At 46.5% G+C, this 24,012-nt stretch overlaps 1 protein-coding gene across 3 annotated transcripts in view; it reads right to left on the bottom strand.

Annotated features, from left to right (window-relative positions):
• fbxw4 (F-box and WD repeat domain containing 4) overlaps window positions 1-24,012 on the bottom strand; it is a 143,089-nt gene that overhangs the window by 9,532 nt on the left and 109,545 nt on the right. For 2 of the 3 annotated variants that reach the window (XM_078223026.1, XM_078223027.1), the window contains one exon: window positions 7,411-7,551. The exons of the other annotated variant lie outside the window; for it this stretch is intronic. In XM_078223026.1, the coding sequence (XP_078079152.1) occupies window positions 7,411-7,551 (141 nt within the window). The remainder of the gene's footprint in view (window positions 1-7,410; window positions 7,552-24,012) is intronic. 3 annotated transcript variants of the gene reach the window in all.

The following is a 24,012-nucleotide window of genomic DNA, read 5'->3' as shown; positions in this document are numbered from 1 at the left end:
CCTTTTATAAATTCATGCTGACTTTGTCTGATTATACCACTGCCTTCCAAATTATGAAATCTTTGATAATAGACACAAGCAACTTCCCCAGTACCGACGTTAGGCTCACTGGTCTATAGTTCCCTGTTTTCTCTCTATCTCCCTTTTTGAATAGTGTGTTTACATTAGCTACCCTCCAATCTGTAGGAACTATTCCAGAGTCCAAAGAATTTTAGAAAATAACTACCAATGGATCTACTATTTCCAGAGCCACTTCCTTGAGTACTCTGGGGTGAAGATTATCAGGACCTGGAGATTTATCCACCTTCAATCCCATCAATTTCCCCAAAACTATTTCTCTACTAATGCTGATTTCCTTCGGCTCCTCACTAAAACCTGTTTCTCGCTGTTACTTCGCTGTCACTGGGCCAAAATCCTGGAACTCTCTCATAAAGAGAACTGTGGGAATACCTACACCGGAGGGCTACTCACCACCACCTGGTCAAGGCCAGTGTGGGATGGACAACACATGCTGGCCTTACATCCCAATATCAAATTTTAAAAATGGTTAACGCAGATTCATTAATAACTTTCAAAAAGGGTTTTGGTAAGTTTGGAAAATCAGTAGGAGGCTCTAGGGGAAGAGCAGAGGGGAGTGGGTCTAATTGGATAATTCCTTTTAAAGAGACAGCACAAGCAGAATGGGCCAAATAACTGACTTCTCTGTTCTATCGTTTATGACTCTATGTTAATCCAGACAAGAACAGAAAGTTGGTGCTGGGGTTCATTGCTTTTCAATCTCTTTTCTATATACAATATCCTGTGTTTCACATGAGATAAGGCTTTCTACTGTATACAATACATTGTTTTATCCAGCAGAGTCAGTTTCCTTTTTTGAAAATCCTCGGTGCTTGGGCCCTAGGTGGTTTTTGCTAAAGAAAACTCACACATCGTGGTTGTCGGTTAACTGTTGGGTCTCTCGTGCTTCCTCCATATTTCTCCACACTGCAGGGTCTCCCGAGCTTCCTTCACACTGCGGGGTCTCCCGAGCTTTCTTCACACTGCGGGGTCTCCCGAGCTTTCTTCACACTGCGGGGTCTCCCGAGCTTTCTTCACACTGCAGGGTCTCCTGAGCTTTCTCCCCCCACCATCTGTTCTTTTGGCCATAGCTTTGTCCAACTGAGGCTGGACCTCAGTTTTTACGGTTCTGTTGAGCTGCTTTCTTGCTCTCGAGTTGGGTTGCTGTTTCAGGTTCAGAAATTCGCATTTGCAGCTTGTCAGCTCCTGGATCGCCTGGTCATTCCCATCGAACCAGTCCTGGTGTTTCCCGGTCGAGTGACCAAGCTTCCCTTCACAGGTGCTGATTGTGGAGGCAGACCAGTTGCCGTGGACACTCTGCGTCACCGGCAGTCGTTAGGTTGGCAGTGAGATGCTGACTGAATAGGGCTCTCTTATCAAGGTCTTTGAATCATAGAATCATAGAACCCTACAGTGCAGAAAGAGGCCATTTGGCCCATCGAGTCTGCACCGACCACAATCCCACCCAGGCCCTACCCCCATATCCCTACATATTTTACCCACTAATCCCTCTAACCTATGCATCTCAGGACACTAATGGGCAATTTTAGCATGGCCAATCAACCTAACCCGCACATCTTTGGACTGTGGGAGGAAACCGGAGCACCCAGAGGAAACCCACGCAGACACGAGGAGAATGTGCAAACTCCACACAGACAGTGACCCAAGCCGGGAATCGAACCCAGGTCCCTGGAGCTGTGAAGCAGCAGTGCTAACCACTGTGCTACCGTGCCGCCATGCAGAAGCGAATCCCTTGGAAGCGGTGATCTTTTTCTGGTTTACCTTTCCAGTAGAAGGTGTAACTGTTCCCTGACCTGGCCTTGCTCAGGCTGCCTGAGCTGCAGGACACCAATAGCAAAACCCTGTTCCAGTCTTTGCTGTTTGGGTTGTGCATGAGGGTCCTGGTGTTCCAGGTCCCAAACTTCATTTTAAGGGTGGAAGATTTTAAGGGTGGCACAGTGGCTAGCACTGCTGCCTCACAGCGCCAGGGACCCGGATTCAATTCCTGGCTTGGGTCATTGTCTGTGTGGAGTTTGCACGTTCTCCCCGTGTCTGTGTGGGTTTCCCCTGGGTGCTCCCGTTTCCTCCCACAGTCTAAAGATGTGTGGGTTACGTTGATTGGCCATGCTAAATTGCCCCATAATATCCAAAGATGTGTAGGTTAGAGGGATTAGTGGGCGGCACGGTGGCACAGTGGTTAGCACTGCTGCTTCACAGCTCCAGGGTCCCGGGTTCGATTCCCGGCTCGGGTCACTGTCTGTGTGGAGTTTGCACATTCTCCTCGTGTCTGCGTGGGTTTCCTCCGGGTGCTCCGGTTTCCTCCCACAGTCCAAAGATGTGCGGGTTAGGTTGATTGGCCAGGTTAAAAAAATTGCCCCTTAGAGTCCTGGGATGTGTAGGTTAGAGGGATTAGCGGGTAAAATATGTGGGGGTAGGGCCTGGGTGGGATTGTGGTCGGTGCAGACTCGATGGGCCGAATGGCCTCCTTCTGCACTGTAGGGTTTCTATGATTTCTATGATTTCTATGACTACTAGTAATTGAACTCCAGGATGAATATTTCCCATCAACCACCACCCTCTGTTTTCTTACAGCTAGCCAATTCCTGATCCAAACCACTAAATCACCCTCAATCCCATGTGTCCGTATTTTCTGCAATAGCTTACCATGGAGAACCTTATCAAACGCTTTGCTGAAATCCATATACACCACATCAACCGCTTTACCCTCATCCACCTCTTTGGTCACCTTCTCAAAGAACTCAATAAGGTTTGTGAGGCACAACCTACCCTTCACAAAACCGTGCTGACTATCTCTAATCAAATTATTCCTTTCTAGATGATTATAAATCCTATCTCTTATAATCCTTTCCAATACTTTGCCCACAACAGAAGTAAGGCTCACTGGTCTATAATTACCAGGGTTGTCCCTACTCCCCTTCTTGAACAAGGGGACAACATTTGCTATCCTCCAGTCTTCTGGCACTGTTCCTGTAGACAATGACGACCCAAAGATCAAAGCCAAAGGCTCTGCAATCTCCTCTCTAGCCTCCCAGAGAATCCTAGGATAAATCCCATCCGGCCCAGGGGACTTATCTATTTTTACCCTTTCCAGAATTGCTAACACCACCTCCTTATGAACCTCAATCCCGTCGTCCAACAGCCTGCATCTCAGTACTCCCCTCGACAACACTGTCCCTCTCCTGTGTGAATACCGACGAAAAATATTCATTTAGTGCCTCTCCTATCTCTTCAGACTCCACGCACAACCTCCCACTACTGTCCTTGACTGGCCCTAATCTTACCCTAGTCATTCTTTTACTCCTGACATACCTATAGAAAGCTTTAGGGTTTTCCTTGATCCAGCCTGCCAAAGACTTCTCATGTCCCCTCCTGGCTCTTCTTAACTCTTTCTTTAGGTCCTTCAAAGGATGGAAGGACTCAGGTTCTAGTCCTGGTCTGTGCTTTACTATTGATTTGAAATGAGAAGGCAACAGGGAACAGCGACACTTGCTCCTTCATTTCCTCAACACTTCCTATTCTGTAACTTGTCCAGCTCTGCAAAATCCCAAGGGTCTCTATATCCCTCCAATCTTGGCTCCTTCCATATCACCAAATTTAATTGCTGCACCTTGGCGGATATGCATTCAGTTGCCCAAGCCCTGAAATTTCCTTCATAAACCTCGTTGGCTCACGTCGCCTGGAAGATACTCTTTGTAATCCAACTTTCACCAAGCTTTTAGTCACCTGACCAAATATCTCTTCCTGTGACTCAGTATCAAATTTTGATTGAGAATCACTTCTCTGAAGCAGATTAAAGGGGCTCTGTAAATACAGGTGGCTGTATCTAACCCCGTGCTGTACCTGTCCTGGGAGTGTTTGATGGGGACAGTGTAGAGGGAGCTTTACTCTGTATCTAACCCCGTGCTGTACCTGTCCTGGGAGTGTTTGATGGGGACAGTGTAGAGGGAGCTTTACTCTGTATCTAACCCTGTGCTGTACCTGTCCTGGGAGTGTTTGATGGGGACAGTGTAGAGGGAGCTTTACTCTGTATCCAACCCCATGCTACATCGAATCCATGCTGTACAGATGCAGTCTTCCACTATCTCTTTACAAACATCTGTTAATTTGATCAGCACAACAAATTACTTCAAACAAACTTCTAAATAAAAGTACAATTTTTACACTAAATGAATGTGTTTGGGTGCTGCATTGACTTTAATTGCCACCAGGTGGCAGCAGTACCCCACAGGACAGAGGTGTGACCTTTCCACTGAGCTGAAGGAGCTGCCAGCAAGCTGTTCAGGTGAGTGCCTCACTCTGGCATACTCACCTGGGTTTATCCTTTCATCTTTCTCTGCTCACATCTTCTCTAACTCTGCTCTGATGTATATTCAAGCACTTATTCAGAAAATAATTCTCGAGAATTGACATTGTGAATTAGTTTAATAAAATTCTACTCTTAGATTCCTGGGAAAGTGTCCCAATCATTTTGAAGACCGCCTTAATTTGTTCCCCCGAGAGTAGTCTCCTCTCTAATTTAGAGGCTTGTTGCTTCGAACCTTGTTCGGGGACTTGAAAATGTAATCACAGCTGACACTGCAGTGAGGACTGTTGATGTTCTGTATTACCAAGGCTTCTTTCACTGATATGGAACCAAGCACTGTCTATAATTCTGGTCCGTTTCAAAATCACCTACTTCCATTTTTCGTAAACTTAATTCTCAGTGCCAGTGTTGCTGGCAAGCCCAGGTTTATTTCTTATCCCTAACTGATAAGGTGGCAATGCCTGTTACTAAAACCCGCTGCAGTCCATGTGGTACAGGCAGGGAGAGGGAGGTACAGGAGGGGAGTTTGAGGATTTCGACCCAGCGGCAGTGAAGGAACAGCGATATAGTTCTAAGTCAGGATGGTGCGTGCGGCAAGTGGAATTCGGGATGCCTCTGCCTCAGGGGCACTCCTGATGAAAAGAGTAAACGTGGAACTAGCAAGTCTCAAATAATATGATTGGCTCAACTTTATGTGAGAAACACTGCTCAGGATGCAGAGTAACAGATAAAGGAAACTCGGGAACAGTGTTGACCTCCTGCAGGAGATCACACAGAGATGGGTCACATTGCAGATCCGATATTCATCTTTCTAAACAGTTGTCATTGTAAACCCAATTTCTTGAGATTAAGGACCACCATGTGCTCTGGGTATCCAAGCACGGTGGCACAGTGGTTAGCACTGCTGCCTCACAGTGCCAGGGACCCAGGTTCAATTCCCGGCTTGGTTGTCATTGCGTGGTACATTGGGGAGACCATGAAGAGCTACGACAACGGATGAATGAACACCGCTCGACAATCACCAGTTCTCTTCCTGTTGGGGAGCACTTCAGCGGTCACGGGCATTCGGCCTCTGGTCTTCGGGTAAGCGTTCTCCAAGACGGCCTTCACGACGCACGACAACGCAGAGTCGCTGAGCAGAGACTGACAGCCAAGTTCCGCACACACGAGGACGGCCTCAACCGGGATCTTGGGTTCATATCACACTATCTGTAACCCCCACGACTTGCCTGGGCTTGCAAAATCTCACTAACTGTCCTGGCTGGAGATAATACACATCTCTTTAACCTGTGCTTAACCCTCTCTCCACTCACATTGTCTGTACCTTTAAGACTTGATTACCTGTAAAGACTCGCATTCCAATCATTATTTTGTAAATTGAGTTTGTGTCTTTATATGCCCTGTTTGTGACCAGAACTCTCACTTACCTGATGAAGGAGCAGCGCTCTGAAAGCTAGTGGCCTGTGCTACCAAATAAACCTGTTGGACTTTAACCTGGTGTTGTGAGACTTCAAACTCTGTAGGGGCCAGCCAGTACTCCACCTAGTACTCTGTAGGGGTGGCACAGTGGCACAGTGATTAGCACTGCCGCCTCACAACGCCAAGGACCTGGGTTCAATTCTCGGCTCGGGTCACTGTCTGTGTGGAGTTTGCACATTCTCCCCGTTTCTGTGTGGGTTTCCTCCGGGTGCTCCGGTTTCCTCCCACAGTCCAAAGATGTACGGGTTAGGTGGATTGGTCATGCTAAATTGACCCTTAGTGTCAAGGGGACTAGCTAGGGTAAATGCATGGGGTTATGGGGATAGGATTGTGGTTGGTGCAGACTTGATGGGCCGAATGGCCTCCTTCTGCACTGTAGGATTCTATGATTCTACACACTGACCTTACACTCAGCTTGGTCAATGAGGTAGATTGAAGGAGCATCTTAAAGAAGGGGAGGAGACAGACAGAGAGGGTTATGGGGTAATTCCAGAGCTTAGGGCCCAGGCAGCTGAAGGCAAGGCTGCCAATGTGAACTGAAATAAACCAGAATTGGAGGAGTGCAGATTTCTGACGGTTTTGAGCTGGGGTAGGTTAGACAGTTAAGAGCTAGAACTGATTTTTGAGCATAAGAAATGTAAGCAACAGTGGGCCACCAGGCCCCTTAAACCTGCTCTGCTCAATAAGACCATTGGCCTTGGATCTAAATCTAATTTTTACCCAATCCCCAAATCTCTTGATTTCCTTCTTTCAGGCGAGGGGGTCACGGGGGGTGGGTTGGGGGGGGATTTGGTTTGGCTGTGATTCATTCTGGGTGAAAAGCCTATCCAGCCCAACTGTTCATACACAGAAAAGAGACGCAAAGGGTGAGTTTTTCACACAGAGGATGGTGCATGTCTCCAGCCAGGACAGTTAGTGAGATTTTGCAAGCCCAGGCAAGTTGTGGGGGTTACAGATAGTGTGACATGAACCCAAGATCCCGGTTGAGGCCGTCCTCATGTGTGCGGAACTTGGCTATCGGTCTCTGCTCAGCGACTCTGCGTTGTCATGTGTCATGAAGGCCGCCTTGGAGAACGCTTACCCGAAGATCAGAGGCCGGAGGAAGTGGTGGAAGCAAATTCTATAACAACATTTAAGAGGTATCTGGATAGATACATGAATAGACTGGGAACAGAGGGATATGGGCCACGCAGAGGCAAGAAGATATTAGAATAGAGAGGCATCTGTGTCGGCACAGACTTGGAGGGCCGAAGGGCCTGTTCCTCTGCCGTACTGTTCTTTGATAAAAGTGAAATACTGCGGATGCTGAAATCTGAAACAAAAACGGAAAATGCTGGAAAATCTCAGCGGGTCTGACAGCATCTGTGGCTCACTTTGGCTCTATTCTCTCCCCATCAATGCTGAGATTTTCCAGCATTTTCTGTTTTTGTTTGTATATGGAGTTGGAACCAGGTTCTGGAAGGTGTTTGATGGGTGGCTATGAAATGTGACCTCTCACCGGAACTTTCCGGAGCGGGAGTTTGGTAAGAGAAACAGGAAGGCTTGCTTACCTGGTGCTGACACGTGTATCCCACTGTCTGATGTAGGTGTCGTATCCACAGGTCAACACGACTGAGGGAGTCTCATACAGAATATCGAGAACCCCAGCTCCCCGGCGAAAGTCTGACCCGAGGCAGCTCTCCAGCTGACCACTGAAAGAGATTGTGAGCACGGCATTGAGTGCAGGCTAAGAAACAGATATTGCAACTGCTTGCAAACAAAGGAAGAAGCTGCATTTATGGAGTCTTTCATCACCTCAGGATGTCCCAGAATGCTTTACAGCCAATTAACAACGTTTCATTGAAGCATCGTGACAAATGTAATGTAGGAAACACTTGAGTTAATTTCTACACAGCCAGCTCTCTCAAACAGGAATGTGATAATAACCAATCTGTTTTAATGGTTCTAATGACAGGTCACTGGCCTGAAATGTTAACTCTGTTTTTCTCGCCACAGATGCTGCCTGTTCTGCTGAATATTTCTAACATGTTCTGTTGGTTGAGCAGTAGATGTTGATCAGAACACTGGAAATAAAACTCCTCTTTTTCACAATAATAAAACGGGTTCTTTATGTCCACAGGGTGGCAGTTTGACGTCTCATCGGAAAGACTGACCCTGCCGCCTTCCCCCCAGTATTGCACTGACGAGTGTCAGCTCGCGTCTCTGAATTGGGAATCGACGCTTGGACCTTCTTAGGGTGATGGTTTCGCTCACCCAGCCATGGCCAATGCAGAGGTGCTAATTGGCCTCAGTTTCCCATTTAGTTGGACACTTAGTGCACCCGGAGAAGCAGCCACTAAAACACATGAACAAACTGTAGAGATTCTGCAAGCACATTTGTCAGCAAAGCCTTTGGTGATTGCAGAGCGCATCAGATTCCACAAACATTTGATTTGATTTATTATTGTCGCATGTATTAACATACTGTGAAAAGTATTGTTTCTTGCACGCTATACAGACAAAGCATACCGTTCATAGAGAAGGAAATGAGAGAGTGCAGAATGTAGTGTTACAGTCATAGCTAGGGTGTAGAGAAAGATCAACTTAATACAAGGTAAGTCCATTCAAAAGTCTGATGGCAGTAGGGAAGAAGCTGTTCTTGAGTCGGTTGGTACGTGACCTCAGGCTTTTGTATCTTTCTCCCGATGGAAGAAGGTGGAAGAGAGAATGTCCGGGGTGCGTGGGGTCCTTAATTATGCTGGCTGCTTTGCCGAGGCAGCGGGAAGTGTAGACAGAGTCAATGGATGGGAGGCTGGTTTCAGGAATAATCAGGCAGGGGGGGATTAATTGCGCAATTTATGGCTGTGTTAAAAAGACTTGAGTTTGGTGATGTGCTGAATGACACAATTCGGGACAGGTTTATCTGTGGTCTGTGAAGTGAAGCAATACAGAAACATTTGCTAACAGAGTAGCGTTACTCTGAAAAAGAACAAAGAACAGTACAGCACAGGGACAGGCCCCTCGGCCCTCCAATCATGATGCCCTAACTAAAAAAAACCTTCTGTCCTTACTCGGTCCGCTTCCCTCTATTCCCTCCCTATTCACGTCCCTATCCAGATGCCTCTTAAATGATGCTAATGTGCCTGCTTCCACCACCTCCTCTGGCAGTGCGTTCCAGGCACTCACCACTCTGCATGAACAATGTCCCCCACACATTTCCCTTAAACTTTCTCCCTCTCATCTTGAACCTGTGCCCCCGTGTAATTGACACTTCCACCCTGTGAAAAAGCCTCTGACTATCCACCCTGTCCATGCCTCTCATAATTTTGTAGACCTCTGTCAGGTTTCCCCTCAGCCTCCATCTTTCCAGTGAAAACAATCCTAGTTTATTCAACCTCTCCTCATAGGCAACACCCTCGAGACTGGGCAACATCCTGGTGAATCTTTGTTGCACTCTCTCCAAAGCTTCCACGTAATCTCTGATAGTGTGGTGACCAGAACTTCACGCAATACTCCAAATGCTGTCTAACCAAGGTTTTATATAGCTGCAACATGATTTCCCAACTCCTGTACTCAATGTCCCGGCTGATGAAGGCAAGCATTGGTTGGCACAGTGGTTAGCACTGCTGTCTCACAGCTTCAGGGACTTGGGTTCAATTCCAACCTTGGGTCACTGTCTGTGTGGAGTTTGCACATTCTCCCCGTGTCTGCGTGGGTTTCCTCCGGGTGCTCCGGTTTCCTCCCATACTCCAAAGATGTGCGAGTTAGGTGAATTGGCCATGCTAAAATTGCCCCTTAGTGTCAGGGGGACTAGCTAAGATAAATGCATGGGGTTATGGGAAAAGGGACTGGGTGGGATTGTGTTCGATGCAGACTCGATGGGCCAAATGGCCTCCTTCTGCACTATAGGATCCTATAAGCATGCCATATGCCTTCTTAATCACCTTGGCCACCTGTGTTGCCACTTTTAGAGAACTGTGGACCTGCACACCCAGATCCCTCTGTATGTTAATGTTCCTAAGGGTTCTGCCATTTACAGTATAATTCACACCTAAATTTGATCCTCCAAAATGCATCACCTCACATTTGTCCAGATTAAATTCCATCTGCCATTTCTGTGCCCAAGTTTCCAATCTATCGATATCTTCTTGTATCCTCTGACAATCCCCGGCACTATCAGCAACTCCAATCTTCATGTCATCTGCCAACTTATTAATCAGACCACCCACATTTTCCTCCAGATCATTTATATATACCACAAACAACAGAGGTCCCAGCACTGATCCCTGCGGAACACCACTAGCTACAGATCTCCATTCTGAAAAACACCCTTCCACCGCTACTCTCTGCCTTCTAGAATCAAGTAAGAAGTTTAACAACACCAGGTTAAAGTCCAACAGGTTTATTTGGTAGCAAAAGCCACACAAGCTTTCGAGGCTCTAAGCCCCTTCTTCAGGTGAGTGGGAATTCTGTTCACAAACAGAATTTATAAAGACACAGACTCAATTTACATGAATAATGGTTGGAATGCGAATACTTACAACTAATCCAGTCTTATCATAATCATATTCTAGAATCAAGCCAGTTCTGTATCTATCTAGCCAGCCCACCCCGAATCCCATGTGATTTTAGTTTTTGTACCAGTCTGCCATGTGGGACCTTGTCAAACGCCTTACTAAAGTCCATATAAACTACATCCACAGCCCTTCCTTCATCAATTTTATTTGTCACCTCTTCAAAAAACTCAATCAAATTGGTGAGACATGACCTTCCCCGGACAAAGCCATGCTGCCTGTCACGAACGGGTCCATTTTCCTCTAACTGTGCATATATCCTGTCCATCAGTGTCTTCTCTAAAAGCTTCCCCACCACTTACGTCAGGCTCACCGGCCTGTAAATTGTTGGATTATTCCTGCTTCCTTTCTTAAACAGGGAAGGGCCGTGGAAATTGCTGTTTTGATGAGCTGGCGGCAAAAGGAGCTCAGCGACTTAGTTTGTGTACTCTAATACACACAATATCAGCTGAATCAACACCCAAGAGTTTTGAAACTCGTACATGTCACCGATGTGCAAAGCCAGGGCATTCAGTTAGAGAATCCCAGTTAAGGACATCGTATGCAGAAGCTGAGGGGACAAATGGACATATAGAGCGAGCCTGCTGGAGGAAAAAGCAAGCTATGAGTAAAAATAATAGGCCAGAACAAACCAAAACAACGTGCAAACAGGAAAAAGAGAAACAAAGCCTGAGGATGAATTATCCCTGAATGTGCTACCTGGTGCTACAAATAGATACTGGATCATTCCATTGCAGGATGGACAGCTAATAAAGGTGGGGCTGCAGTCTCACAGGTGCAAGAGACAGTATAAAAGGAAAACCCAGACATATTCAAGAATCTTGTTGAAGACAACATTGTCAGCATTAATGAATGGACTACACCAATAGTACCAGTCATCAAGAAGGATGTATCCGTAAGGATTTGCGGAGCCTTCAAAGTCACATTAAATCCAGTATTATGTGTGGAACATACCCATTATCCCATGTTGATGACCAGTTTGTGGGATTGGTAGAAGGCCAACATTTTAGCAAAATCGACCTAAGCCTGGCTTATTTGCAGATGAACATAGAGCAGAAGTCACAGGATCTCCTGACAATCGTAGCACGGAAAGGTTTGTTCGGTAACAAAGGTTACCATTTGATATCACATCTGCTCCAGCATTGTTTCAAAGAGCAATGGATCAGATCCCGAGTGGACTGAGCAGGATGCAGAGCTATCTGAATGACATCCTAGTCACTGCAAGAGACAAAGAGGAACATCGATACTGTGGTACAGTGGTACACTGCTGCTTCACAGCGCCAGGGATCTGGATTCAATTCCCGCCTTGGGTGATGTCTGTGTGGAGTTTGCACGTTCTCTCCGTGTCTGCGTGGGTTTCCTCAGAGTGCTCCGGTTTTCTCCCACAGTCCAAAGATGTTCGGGTTAGGTTGATTGGCCATGCGAAATTGCCCCTTAGTGTCAGGGGGACTAGCTAAGGTAAATGCATCGGGTTATGGGGATAGGGCCTGGGTGGGATTGTTGTCGGTGCAGGCTTGATGGGCTGAATGGCCTCCTTCTGCACTGTAGGATTCTATGATTCTATCTTTGGAATTTGGATGCCAAGCTTTAGCGGTTGGAAGCCTATGGGCTGAGAGTCGGCAAGGCCAAGTGTGAGTTCCTCCAGTCCTCTGTTGAGTCTCTGCGACATATGACTGACACCATGGACCTTCACATATCTCCTCTGAAGGTAAAGGCTATCACAGAGGCGCCTGCACCTCAGAATATTAACCAGTTGCAACCTTTCCCAGGATTGTTAAATGAAAATCTCTGTTTCAAATTTGGCAACCATTTAAAAACTATTACATAACCTCTTGTGCCAGAACAAGGGGTGGAAGTGGTCAGATCAATGCAACAATGCCTTCCTGCAAGCCAGAGAAATGTTGTTTAAATCTGAAGTTCTCACACATTTTGATCCTACCCTACGCTGCCCCTACAGTTAGCGTGCGACACAGCCCCTTATGGTGTTGGAGTGGCGGTATCTCACATTGGTCGTGGGGTGAAAAAAGACCCATTGTTTTTGTGCTTCGAATATTGAGCAAGGCTGGAAGATCATAAGAAATAGGAGCAGAATTAGGCCATTCAGTCCATTGAGTCTGCTCTGCCATTTATAGAAACATAGAAAATAGATGCAGGAGTAGCCATTCGGCCCTTCGAGCCTGCTCCACCATTCAATATGATCATGGCTGACTGTGTATTTTCAGTATCCCACTCCCGCTTTCTCTCCATACCCCTTGATCCCTTTAGCCACAAGGACCACATCCTTGAACATATTTAACGAACTGGCCCCAACAGCTTTCTGTGGTAGAGAATTCCACAGGTTCACAACTCTCTGAGTGAAGAAGTTCTTCCTCATCTCAGTCCTGATCGTCACCTCCGACCTGATTCCCAGGTCGGAGGTGACGATCACGAGGGGTCATGGGCTCAAGGTGAGAGGGGCGAGGTATAACTCGGATATCAGAGGGACGTTTTTTACACAGAGAGTGGTGGGGGCCTGGAATGCGCTGCCAAGTAGGGTGGTGGAGACAGACACGCTGGCATCGTTTAAGACTTACCTGGATAGTCACATGAGCAGTCTGGGAATGGAGGGATACAAAGAATGGTCTAGTTGGACCAATGAGCGGCACAGGCTTGGAGGGCCGAAGGGCCTGTTTCCTGTGCTGTACTGTTCTTTGTTCTTTTTGCCTTACCCCTTATTCTTAGACTGTGACTCCTAGTTCTGGACTTCCCCAACATCAGGAACATTCTTCCCACATCCAGCCTGTCCAGTCCCATCAGGATTTTATATGTTTCTATGAGATCCCCTCTCAGTCTTCTAAATTCCAGTGAGTACAAGCCAAGTCAATCCAGTCTCTCTTCATATCTTAGTCCTGCCATTCGAGGAATGAGGCTGCTGAATCTTCGCTGGCCTCCCTCAATAGCAAGAATGTCCTTCCTCAGACTAGGAGACCAATACTGCACACAATACTCAAGGTATGGCCTCGTCAAGGCCCTGTATAACTGCAGCAAGACACCCGTACTCCTATACTCACATCCTCTTGTTATGAAGGCCAGCATGCCATTAGCTTTCCTCACCGCCTGCTGTACCTGCATGCCAACCTTCAGCGACTTTTCCACCATGAAACCAGGTCATGTTGCACTTCCCCTTTTCCTAAACTGCCACCATTCAAATAATAATCTTTCTTCCTGTTTTTGCCACTAAAGTGGATGACCTCACGTTTATGGGCGGCTCGGTAGCACAGTGGTTAGCACTGCTGCTTCACAGCTCCAGGGACCTGGGTTCGATTCCCGGCTTGGGTCACTGTCTGTGTGGAGTTTGCACATTCTCCTTGTGTCTGCGTGGGTTTCCTCCGGGTGCTCCGGTTTCCTCCCACAGTCCAAAGATGTGCGGATTAGGTTGATTGGCCATGCTAAAAAATTGCCCCTTAGTGTCCTGAGATGGGTAGGTTAGAGGAATTAGCGGGTAAATATGTAGGGATATGGAGGTAGGGCCTGGGTGGGATTGTGGTCGGTGTAGACTCGATGGGCCGAATGGCCTCTTTCTACACTGTAGGGTTTCTATGATGATTCTATGGTCCACATTATATTGCATTTGTCAAGTATTTGCCCAATCAGCCAGCCTGTCCAAGTCACCCTGCAGCCTCTTAGCATCCTCCTCACAGCACACACTGCCACCCAGCCTGGTGTCATCTGCAAATTTGGAGAAATTGCACTCAATTCCTTCATCTAAATCATTAATGTATATTGTGAATAGCTGGGGTCCCAGCACTGAACTCTGCGGTACCCCACCAGTCACTGCCTGCCACTCTGAAAAGGACCCGTTTATTCCCACTCTCTGCTTCCTGTCAGCCAGCCAGTTCTCTATCCACATCAGTACATTACCCCCTATACCATGAGCTTTCATTTTGCTCACTAATCTCTTGTGTGGGACCTTGTCAAAAGCCTTTTGAAAGTCCAGATACACAACATCCGCTGGTTCACCCGTTGTCTACTCCACTGGTCATATCCTCAAAAAATTCCAGAAAATTTGTCAAGCCGTTGGGGCCAGTTCATTAAATGTGAGAGAAATTTGTCATTTCCCTTTAGTGCCGACTTAGACATAGGAGCGGAAGTAAGGCCATTCGGCCCATCGAGTCCACTCCACCATTCAATCGTGGTTGATTTCAACTCCATTTACCCGCTCTCTCCCCATAGCCCTTAATTCCTCGAGAAATCAAGAATTTATCAATTTCTGTCTTGAAGACGCTCAACGTCTCGGCCTCCACAGCCCTCTGTGGCAATGAATTCCACAGACCCACCACTCTCTGGCTGAAGAAATTTCTCCTCATCTCTGTTCTAAAGTGACTCCCTTTTATTCTAAGGCTGTGCCCCCGCGTCCTAGTCTCCCCTGTTAATGGAAACAATTTCCCTACGTCCATCCTATCTAAGCCGTTCATTATCTTGTAAGTTTCTATCAGATCTCCCCTCAACCTCCTAAACTCCAATGAATATAATCCCACGATCCTCAGACGTTCATCGTATGTCAGGCCTACCATTCCTGGGATCATCCGTGTGAATCTCCGCTGGACCCGCTCTAGTGCCAGTATGTCCTTCCTGAGGTGTGGGGCCCAAAATTGCTCACAGTACTCCAAATGGGGCCTAACCAGTGCTTTATAAAGCCTCAGAAGTACATCCCTGCTTTTGTATTCCAAGCCTCTTGAGATAAATGACAACATTACATTTGCTTTCTTAATTACGGACTCAACCTGCAAGTTTACCTTTAGAGAATCCTGGACTAGGACTCCCAAGTCCCTTTGCACTTTAGCATTATGGACTTAGACCAATCCTGTCACCGCTTTCCAAATGCTCAGTTATTGCATCCTTAATAATTGACTCCAGCATTTTCCCCACCACCAATGTCAGGCTAACCTGTCTATAATTCCTTGTTTTCTCTCTCCCTCCTTTTTTAAATAGTGGGGTTACATTAGCTATCCTCCAATCCACTTCTGGAGTCTTTAGAATGCTGGAAAATGATCACCAATTTGCCACTACTTCCTTGAGTACTCTGGGATGCCGAGCATCAGGCCCTGGGGACTTGCTGGGTTTTAATCCCAGCAATTTCCCCAATACAATTTCCTGATGAATAAAGATGTATTTTAGTTCCTCCTTCATGCTAGACCCTTTGTCCCCTAACATTTCTGGAAGGATATTTGTGTCCTCCTTAGTGAAGACAGATCCAAAGTATTTGTGCAACTGGTCTGTCATCTCTTTATTGCCCATTATGAATTCACCAGTCTTTTTCTCTTCACATATCTATAGAAGCTTTTGCAGTCAGTTTTTATGTTTTCTGCAAGCTATTTTCCCTTTCTGAATTAAACCCTTTGTCCTCCTCTGCTGGATTGTAAATTTCTCCCAGTCCTCAGGTTGGCTGATTTTTCTGGCCAATTTATAAGCCTCCTCTTTGGCTTTAACACTATCCCTGATTTCCCTTGTTAGCCATGGATGAACCACCTTCCCCGTTTTACTCTTAATCATAGCTGATAAGTTTCCCAACCCCATTCTCCCGCCTTTTCCCCACAACCTTTGATCCCCTTACCAATGAAAAACCTATCAATCTCTGTCTTAAAGACACTCAATGACCTGGCTCCACAGCCTTCTGTGACAATGAATTCACCACCCTCTGGCTGAAGAAATTCCTCCTCATCTCAATTCTATAGGGTCATCCCTTTATTCTGAGGCTGTGCCCTTGGATCCTAGTCTCTCCTATTAATGGAAACATCTTCCCCACGTCCACTCTACCCAGACCTTTCAGTATTCTGGAAGTTTCAATGAGATCCCCCCTCATCCTTCTAAACTCCATTGAGTATAGACCCAGAGTCCTCAAACACTCATCATACGTCAAGCTTTTCATTCCCGGGATCATTCTTGTGAACCTCCTCTGGACCCTCTCATGGTCCTTCCTTTGATACGGGGCCCAAAATTGCTCACAATACTCCAAATGGGGTCTGACCAGAGCCTTATAAAGCCTCAGCAGTACATCCCTGCTCTTGTATTCTAGTCCTCTTGAAATGAATACTAACATTGCATTTGCCTTCCTAACTACCAACTCAACCTGCACGTTAACCTTAAGAGAATCCTGAACGAGGACTCCCAAGTCCCTTTGCGCTTCCAATTTCTGAACTCTCTCCCCATTTAGAAAATAGTCTAAGCCTCTATTCTTCCTACCAAAGTGCATAACCTCACACTTTCCCATGTTGTATTCCATCTGCCACTTTTTTGCCCACTCTCCTAACCTGTCCAAGTCCTTCTGCAGCCTCCCTGCTTCCTCAATACTACTTGTCCCTTCACCTACCTTTCTATCTTCTGCCAACATAGCCACAATGCCCTCAGTTCCTTCATCTAGATTACTAATGTACAAAGTGAAAAGTTATGGTCCCAAAACTGACCCCTGCGGAACTCCACTAATCACCAGCTGCCAACCTGAAAAGGAACCCTTTATCTTCATTCTCTGCCTTCTGCCACTCAGCTAATCTTCTATCATGTCAGTATCTTGCTTCTAAAACCATTGGCTTGTATACTGTCCAAATCAGAGATTATGTCACCTGGAGGAGGAATGCGGACGAGCCATTGGCAGGAAGAACCGATCCACCAGATGGGCAGCATGGCAGCACAGTGGTTAGCACTACTGCCAGGGATCTGCGTTCGATTCCAGCCTTGAGTGACTGTGTGGAGTTTGCACGTTCTCCCAATGTCTGCGTGGGTATCCTCCGGTTTCCTCCCACAGTCCAAAGATGTCCAGATTAGATGGATTTGCTATGCTAAATTGCCCCTTAATGTCCCAAGGTGTGTGGGAGACAGGGGGATTGGAGGGGTAAATGTGTGGGGTTACGAGAATGGAGCGGGCTGTGGGTTTGGGTAAGATCCTTTTTCAGAGAATTGGTGCAGACTTGCTGGGCCGAATGGCCTCCTTCTGCATTGGAGAGACTCAGTGATGAACTGCTAAAAATCCGGGTTCAACTGTACCTGAACCTTCTTGCAACCCTGACACCGCTCAGACACTGTTGAGGAGAGCAACACCTCCCCTGTAGACCAAACGCAGACACAACCTTCAGTTACAGCATCAACGCTGGTCAAATCAATCACTGATGATGTTCATGCAAAGACGGAAACGCCAGAGCTTACAACCAGCACAAAGGAAAAGATACCAGAGGTTCACCGTCAACCATTCTGAGAGTGACGACCTCCAGACCATCTGACTTATTAATAGTGACTGACTTATTGATTATTGTTCATTGCACTTGTTTAAATTTGTTGGGGATGTTCAATTTAAAGCGGAGGAAATGTTATGTATTAATATTGATTCTTGGTAGCTGCACCAAGCACCGTGTATTAACATATTCACCGGAAGTGATGCCACAGATTGCTAGTGCGGGAAACCAGGAGAGTGAAGAAGCAGCCTGTAGTGAACATCACTCTGTAAATAAAGCTCCGTTATTTTTAACCTTCCGTGCTACCTAGCGTCAATTCTCTAATATACAACAATTATTGAATCTGCTTCCACTGCCCTCTCAGACAGCACATTCCAGATCACAACAACTCAGTGTTAAAAGAGAGCATATCTTCACCATTAAATCTGTGTCCTCGGGTTGCTGGTCCCCAGGCCAGTGGAAGTAAAGGTTGGTGATTGTCACTTGTCTTTTAGCCTCATACAAGGATCTCTTTTCCTTTACTGAAAACATGAAAAGAAAGCAACTCTGCGGGTCTGCTAATGGCTGCAAGTATTTGAGGGAAAATACAGTTACCCCACAACACCGAGCAAAGTTGGTGAGAACTTACATACATTCTAAACCCGGCTGCACAGACGCAGAAAGGAAAATGGACAATATTTAATTTGCCTGCCCCGACATGTCAGCAGGGCCAGACTTTATTAAGGTGGAGACCACACCAAGAGCCAGAGCAGAGCAGAGAAAAAAGGCCAATGCAATGTTAAAAAATAAGTAAACACCTTTGTCTGGGGGAATGGTTTGCAAAAGGAGATTATTAGTTGAAGCATGGAGCTCCCAGATCTAACGGAGTGCCCCAGCACAGGCCAAGCAGTGACTAACTACACTCCTCTGATCACAGCTAGCCACACACTGGGGTAGGCCCGTTCCTCACTCACTTTCCAAAGAGAAGATTATGTAGAGTAACAAATTCTTTGTCAATGTTCAATTCTCCCCTTGGACATGACTGTGCATTGACAACATTGCACCTCGATACTTTGCCCCTAGCAACCATTTAGAGCAGCTAAGCTAGCCCTAGCAACAGTCTCTTGTAAGTATCCCCCAACAAGCTTTATCGTCAAGTACTTCAACTAATCCTTGACATTAACCTGGAGTGGTGTGTTATTGTGTTGCAGATTCTCAACGTTGGAGGCTGCAGTGTTGGCAGGATTTTAACCCTTTCTGCCCCGAATTGGTCTGAAGGACAGAAGCATTAGTTCCTTCAACAATTAAAAGCAACTTCCATTGATATGGGACTGCTAATGTAGTGAAATGTGTCAACGTGCTTCACACAAGTGATTATCCAGCAAACTTGACACCCAGCCACTTAATTAGGTCAACCAAAAACTTGGTCAAAGAGGTGAATTTTAAGGAGCACCTTGAAGTAGGAGAGAGATGTAGAGAGTCAGAGAGGTTTAGAGGAGGAATTATAGAGTTTAAGGTCCAGGCAGCTGAAGGTACGATAGGGCGGCACGGTGGCACAGTGGTGAGCACTGCTGCATCACAGCATCAGGGACCCGGGTTCGATTCCCGGCTTGGGTCACTGTCTGTGCGGAATCTGCACGTTCTGGATGGGTTTCCTCCGGGTGCTCTGGTTTCCTCCCACAGTCCGAAAGATGTGCAGGTTAGGTGCATTGGCCATGCTAAATTCTCCCTCAGTGTACCCAAACAGGCGCCGGAGTGTGGCGACTAGGGGATTTTTCACAGAGACTTCATTGCAATGTTAATGCAAGTCTATTTGTGACACCAATAAATAAACTTAAAACTTAAACTTAATGGTAGAGTGATCAAAATTGGCCAGAAAATGTGTTTCCTAATGCAAAAAGCAATTTGATGCAGGAAATCTTCCCACTTATCAGCAACTTATGTTTATGTAGTGCCCTTCACAGAGTGATTCACAGGGAGAGTGGAGACTGCAGAAGGGAAGATGAAGTTAGATTAAGAGGGAGGAGGTTTATGTGGAGCCTAAACACCAGCATGGACTAGAGGCCAGAATGTAGGAGCACAGAAGTCTGGGAGGAGTGTAGGGGCTGCAGGAGAGTACAGAGATAGACTACAGAGGGACTTCAAAGTAAGTTCTGCTCTCAGGAGAACGCTGCCTTTCGCTGAGCACAAAGACTAGCACATTCTTGTGTCCTGCCCATTCCGACTTCCACAAGATGTCATTCCCTGGTCGATTGTCTTCAAACTTCTCTGTTTTATCCTCAAATCCCTCCACTGCATCATTACCTGAAACCTCCTCAACCTCCTTTAACTCTAGATCTCTGCTCCTTGAATCTTTATCTCATTATCTTTCCCCTACTTTAAAACTTGTCTCTTGGACCATGTGACATTGAACTATGTAGAATTTACAGGACAGGAAAAAGGTCACTGGGCCCAACTAGTCCATGCTGGTGTTTAGGCTCCACATAAACCTCCTCCCTCTTAATCTAACTTCATCTTCCCTTCTGCAGTCTCCACTCTCCTTGTGAATCACTCTGTGAAGGGCAGGCACTACATAAACATAAGTTGCTGATAAGTGGGAAGATTTCCTGCATCAAATTGCTTTTTGCATTAGGAAACACATTTTCTGCAGTCCATTTAAAGTACAATTTCACCTTGCTGATGCTAGAAACAGACATAATCCAAAGATATGTTACTCAAACATTATTAATACTTCCAGAGAACTCTGACACCATTCCATTCTGAAACCCCAAAGAAAGGTCACTGTATTGACTGGTAAGGCACTAGGTTCACACCAGCATACCCCACAGCAAGGCCACAGTGTATTAAATAAGCACCAGCATTCATCAGAACAGCAGAGATTTGAGCTTCATAATCTAGGTTGACACTTCAGTGCAGTACTGAGGGAGTGTTGCACTGTCAGAGCTGTCATCTTTTGGATAAGACATTAAAGTGAGGGTTGTTTGTCTTATTTGAAGAATTGTCCTGGCCAATAATTATCTACAAAGCTGCAAATGATGATGGGACTTGTTTGGAGTTGGTGGGGGGGGGGTCTCAGACTGAGAGGTGGAAGCTGTGCCAAATGAAATGACAGAGCTGGGAGAGTGAGAGGGCAGATACAGACTAAGAGGGAGGAAAGACTGGAGTTAGAAACTAAATTGGTTAAGGAACTGGGTGGTGGGGAGGTGCTGTTTTCTTCCCCAAATTAAAGGGTAACACTGATGGAATAGACATTAAGCAAAGAGACACCGACACAAGGAGGTGGTTGGAGATGGCCACAATCAGTGATCAATATCTCAGTAAGGCAGGGGTCTGCGACCTGTGGGGATAAAAGGCTAATTTTTATGCTGCACCTTACAGTTTCAAATGAGTATTCTAACAAAATAGAATAAACCTGTTCAAGTGGTACAGTACAGTTACAGCATGGTTATAGATAATGACTTTGGAATTGGGAAAATGGATGAATGTTGATGCACGAGATATGGGAATGTCATACTGATGCTGTTGGGACTGATCTTCAAGCTCAGGGGGTGTTAATAGTTACGGCCTGGGTAAGAGGGGGTGAACTGAGTCCTCCCTTTGTCCCATTCCTGCGTTGGTTATAACAGAGTTTGAATTTAAAAACGAGGTGATATTGCCAATTCAATATATATATATATATGCCCAACCATGTGTAGTTCGATGTAAGCGGAAAAGCCAGTAAAGAAAAAGGCAGTCAGGTTCCTTAAGGTAACAAGTAAAGAGTTAGTTTTAAACCTCACCCAGGCAAAGATGCAGAAATTATTAGCAAAAGGTTTAAAATGTCCAATATGTCCAACACAAATGAAAAACATATCTCCCCCGTACCTAATGCATGCAAAAAAAAAACTCTGTCGAGTATCATATCTTAAAAGATGGTCAAGTAAAAATTAAAGTCTGAAAAAAGCATTCATGGATTGTCCGAATGCCTATTTATAGCTGAAAGGTCACTTTCCAGAATAGTTGCCGGTACTTGTCTTTCTCACAGGAGCAGTCATTGCTGCTTTATGCTCTTTTCTCTCGGAGACAGTGGTGTTGATTTGGAATCCCCCTTTAAGAACTCCGTTTGCAGCAATGAGGTCTTCTGGTGGGTTTTCAAATCACTAACAACTGAAGACAGGTGACAAGTTTTCGAGAAAAAGAGAGATAGGATAAGACTCGCCCCATGCCAGTCTCTATCCATTAGTTTAAATGTAGTACAGTATATTTTGCAGTCAAGAGCTGGGTCATGTGACCTCTCTCTGATAAATTCTGTGTCTCTATAAAGCAGATTGTATCTTTGCAAACACAACACAGTAGCTGCTCTAGGTCAGTGTCCTTTGCTCAGCAAAAATGTTCTTTTCAAAAAGTTCTACATCTGACCAGCTGATTACATTATAAAATAATATATGTCCAGTCGACATTGTAAATTGATATTTTATACAAAACATCTTCAAAACAATAGGAGCTTTACGTTTCATTAAACTCATTAGCACATAACTTGGATCTTTGACTGGCCAAGTAAAAGGAGCTTTATCCCCATCGAACTTCTAGCACGGATTGTGACTGTTCCACACTCAGTTCATGCAGGACTGACAGAGAAAAACTTGCACAGTATCAGTCTATCCTCAAAGCGTCAGAATAAGAGTCAGCGTGCTAACCAACTACTCTACCTTGCCTCCAAATCGGAACCAGGACACCGCTCACCAGTCCTGTACAGGGAAAGGAAAGCAGAGCAAAGGCGAACCCCTATCGCTCCAGCTTGTGGCTCCACTCAGAATGCAAACGAGATGCAACACGATAACGGAGATTCAAAGGCAAAGAATTCTCAGTCAACACTTTGAACATCAAAATAAACCCACACCAGCATCACTTACTGAAACATATTCTGTGATTAAACACAAACAGATGGGACCGCACAATCACCGCAGGCCATTGAAATAGGGTCTTCCTCCTTCCCTCAATTAAAAAGGAACAGAAAGGGGAAAAGACAAAAAGAGCCAAGAGAGATAAATGTGCAGAAAAAGAGAGAAATAGAGGGATGGGCAGATAGAGGGGGAGAGAGAGAGAAGGGTAAAAAGAGAGAGGGACAGATAGGGTGAGATTGGGACAAGCAGAGACAGAGAGAGAGAGACAGATGGGCAGGCAGAAGGACAGGCAGAGAGAGGGACAGGCAGAAAGAGAGAAAAAGACAGGCAGATAGAGATAGAGGGCCAGGAGAGAGAGTGGGATAGGCAGAGAGATAGAAAGACGGACAGAGAGAGAGGGATGAGCAGAGAGAGAGGAACAGGCAGAGAAAGAGAGAGTCGGGCAGAGAGCGTAGGTTGGGCAGAGTGAGAGAGGGACGGGCAGAGAGTGAGAAAGTGAGGGCGGGATGGGTAGAGAGTGAAAGAGGGACGGGCAGAGAGTGAGAGAGGGATGGGCAGAGAGTGAGAGAGGGACGGGCAGTGAGTGAGAGAGGGACGGGCAGAGAGTGAGACAGGCAGAGAGTGAGACGGGCAGAGAGAGAGAGGGACAGGAAAAGAGAGAGAGGGACGGGAAAAGAGAGAGAGGGACGGGAAAAGAGAGAGAGGGACGGGAAAAGAGAGAGAGGGACGGGAAAAGAGAGAGAGGGACGGGAAAAAAGAGAGATGTGCACAGAGTGAGAGAGGGACGGGCAGAGAGTGAGAGAGGGACGGGCAGAGAGTGAGAGAGGGACGGGCAGAGAGTGAGAGAGGGACGGGCAGAGAGTGAGAGAGGGACGGGCAGAGAGTGAGAGAGGGACGGGCAGAGAGTGAGAGAGGGACGGGCAGAGAGTGAGAGAGGGACGGGCAGAGAGTGAGAGAGGGACGGGCAGAGAGTGAGAGAGGGACGGGCAGAGAGTGAGAGAGGGACGGGCAGAGAGTGAGAGAGGGACGGGCAGAGAGTGAGAGAGGGACGGGCAGAGAGTGAGAGAGGGACGGGCAGAGAGTGAGAGAGGGACGGGCAGAGAGTGAGAGAGGGACGGGCAGAGAGTGAGAGAGGGACGGGCAGAGAGTGAGAGAGGGACGGGCAGAGAGTGAGAGAGGGACGGGCAGAGAGTGAGAGAGGGACGGGCAGAGAGTGAGGGAGGACGGACAGAGAGAAAGGGACAGGCAGAGAGAGAGGGAAAGACAGGCAGAGAGAGAGAAAGACAGGCAGAGAGAGAGAAAGACAGGCAGAGAGAGAGAAAGACAGGCAGAGAGAGAGAAAGACAGGCAGAGAGAGAGAAAGACAGGCAGAGAGAGAGAAAGACAGGCAGAGAGAGAGAAAGACAGGCAGAGAGAGAGAAAGACAGGCAGAGAGAGAGAAAGACAGGCAGAGAGAGAGAAAGACAGGCAGAAAGAGAGAAAGACAGGCAGAGAGAGAGAAAGACAGGCAGAGAGAGAGAGGCACAGGCAGA

This window comes from Mustelus asterias, chromosome 11, assembly GCF_964213995.1.
Source record: "Mustelus asterias chromosome 11, sMusAst1.hap1.1, whole genome shotgun sequence".
In the NCBI taxonomy this organism is placed as follows: domain Eukaryota; kingdom Metazoa; phylum Chordata; class Chondrichthyes; order Carcharhiniformes; family Triakidae; genus Mustelus; species Mustelus asterias.
This window is presented reverse-complemented; position numbering and strand designations above follow the sequence as displayed.